This window comes from Marmota marmota, unplaced genomic scaffold (genome assembly GCF_001458135.2).
Source record: "Marmota marmota marmota unplaced genomic scaffold, marMar, whole genome shotgun sequence".
Lineage (NCBI taxonomy): Eukaryota > Metazoa > Chordata > Mammalia > Rodentia > Sciuridae > Marmota > Marmota marmota.
This window is the reverse complement of record NW_025999900.1, coordinates 67,688,424-67,690,568: the sequence shown is the minus strand read 5'-3', so window position 1 is coordinate 67,690,568 and position 2,145 is coordinate 67,688,424. Positions and strand designations below refer to the sequence as shown.

At 64.5% G+C, this 2,145-nt stretch overlaps 1 protein-coding gene across 7 annotated transcripts in view; it reads right to left on the bottom strand.

The window, feature by feature from the left end:
- Positions 1 to 1,018: 1,018 nt before the first annotated feature.
- Positions 1,019 to 2,145, bottom strand: part of Aspg (asparaginase) — a 25,052-nt gene continuing 23,925 nt past the window's right edge. For 4 of the 7 annotated variants that reach the window (XM_048799440.1, XM_048799441.1, XM_048799442.1 and 1 more), the window contains 3 exons: positions 2,050 to 2,145; positions 1,721 to 1,801; positions 1,019 to 1,264 (listed from right to left, as the gene is read on the bottom strand). In XM_048799440.1, coding sequence (XP_048655397.1) covers positions 1,226 to 1,264; positions 1,721 to 1,801; positions 2,050 to 2,145 — 216 coding nt within the window. In that variant the 3' untranslated portion in view covers positions 1,019 to 1,225. The remainder of the gene's footprint in view (positions 1,265 to 1,720; positions 1,802 to 2,049) is intronic. The other 3 variants (XM_048799439.1, XR_007346043.1, XR_007346042.1) reach the window with 3 other exon arrangements.

Genomic DNA, 2,145 nt, shown 5'->3' with positions numbered 1-2,145 from the left:
CTCTTCGCAGGACAGGGGCACACCACAAGGGGCCAGAAGGCTTGGCTTCCTCTCTGGAAGTGGCCCCGCTCCTGGCACGGCTGGTCTGTCACCTGGACCCAGGCCCAGCTCAAGCCAGGCTCCCAGGCTGCTGCCTGCTGGGAGAGGCAGGGAGGGCCTATGTGGTCTACTGTGCCCGCCTGGGTGAGGGATGGGGTGCAGGTGCCCATGGCAGGGCGGCCCCCTGCCCAGAGAATGTGGCTTTCCGAGGCTGGTGGGCAGCCACATGTCCCATCGGGGGCCTGGTTGAGGGTGAAATCAGGTGTTTGGACCCCAGGAAGTTCTTGGTCCAAATGTTACGTTGTCCAGCAGGGACAGAGCCTACCCCAGGCCCAGCGCCCCAGCGTGAATCACATACAGCCCCTGACCTTCCTTGCTGGGCAAGAGAAGCTGCCCCTGGCCTGGGTACCTCTCTACCTCATGCCCACGCGGATTCCCACCTGTCTTTCCATCTGCCTGGCCCTGGGCTAGGGGATATGGGGCAAAGGTGTGACCCTGAGGGCTGGCCCTTGGCACCTAGGTGGGCCTGGCAGGGCTGCTCCGCCCACACCTTGGGCTCCTCAGCCTGGTTGAAGGCCCTGGTTGGCACTGCGCTGGCAACCACCTTGCTCCTCACCCAGACACTGGGCCTGGCCTTGCACAACCAGCCACGTGAGCACGGCAGGCCCAGGGGCTTCTAGCCCACACCCTGTTGAGCCCTGATGGGTGGGGGTGCGGGACGGGGGGGACTGAACAGACTCGGGTGGGGCAGAGGCATGTGGAGGAGGGAACGGCCGGCACAGGTGCAGGGAGGCTGGGAAGACGGAGGCCCGGCCTCTCCTGTGCCACCTGGCAGGGTCAGCAGCCTCGCGGTGATTGGCTGCGCACCCCCTGCCTCCAGGGTGCAGACATTGCACTGTGCCCGAGAGCCTAGGGCCCAACCACACACACAGCTCCACAGCTGCAGCCAAGACAGACCCATTGAGCTGGGCTTTGGGGACCTGAGGAAGCAACTGCCGCCACAGCACTTTATTGCCATTCTGCCCAACAGAGGGCTTTAGGCTTTGTCATGGAAAGAGATGGGGAAACAGAGGTGGCAGTAAAAGCTTCATCCCAGTCAGAGTGGGCAGGTGTGTGCCTGAGGTCTGTCCAGAAGGTCACAGTAGGCAGGAATGGCATATGGTTTATGCAGCAGGATAGCTTCAGGTTAGACCCCAGGCAGAACTTCCTGAAAGTATGAGGTCTCCTGAGAACATGTGGAGGCACAGGTAGTGTCTAAGCCTTGTCTGTGGGGCCCAGCCTTCCCTGGGGAGTGGCAGGACCCTAGCCAGCCTGGAAACTCTCTAGGAGTTCCCCTTGATGGAGTGGGGATGGGGTGTCAGCTGGGACCATGGCCTGAGAGACAGGGGGGAGCACCCAGTCCTGTGAGTCTCCAGGCCAGGATGGGCAGCAGGGTGTGTGGCTGGTGGTCTGGAGCTGAGGCCTTCAGAGCTCCTGCAGGCTGGGTGGCCAGAATGCCGGGCAGGGGTGGGCCTGGGTGGGCCCCTCCTTCCCCAGGCTACTCTCCAAGGCGGGAGGAGACTGCGGACCCCGACCTTGGCCATCTCAGCCCCTGGACCCTGTCTGCAGCCTGCTCTGAGAAGCACTCGGAGCCACAGGTGAAGGGAGCTGAGTGAGGGGACACCAGAGGGGGGGGACTTACTGAACCCCGGGCCTGGGCACCAACCGCACCCTCCAGGCTCTGCAGGAGGTCGGTCACCTCCGGGTTGCCAGCTGCTTCCACCTGTGGGGGAGCATGGGGAGGGGCTGCCTCGGACCCCACCACACCTGAGAGCCCGCCCAGCAGGACGCCCTGGCCTCACAGGACCTCAGTGTCCTCCCTGCTCATTCCCCAGCTCTGGGCCCTTCACAGAGGACACACGACCACCAGAGCCGGCATTCCTGCTCCTGGGAGCAGCAGACGTGGCACAGTCAGGGTGGCCTTCCTGGAGGTGGCGCCTCCAGAGAGGCCACGGGAGGCGGGGCACTCACAATGTGCAGGGCACTGCGCCCATCGTAGCCGGGCTGCCCCAGGTCAGCCCCTGCCTGCCACCACACCCGCAGGCCTTCGCTGTCTGCCCGGGAGGC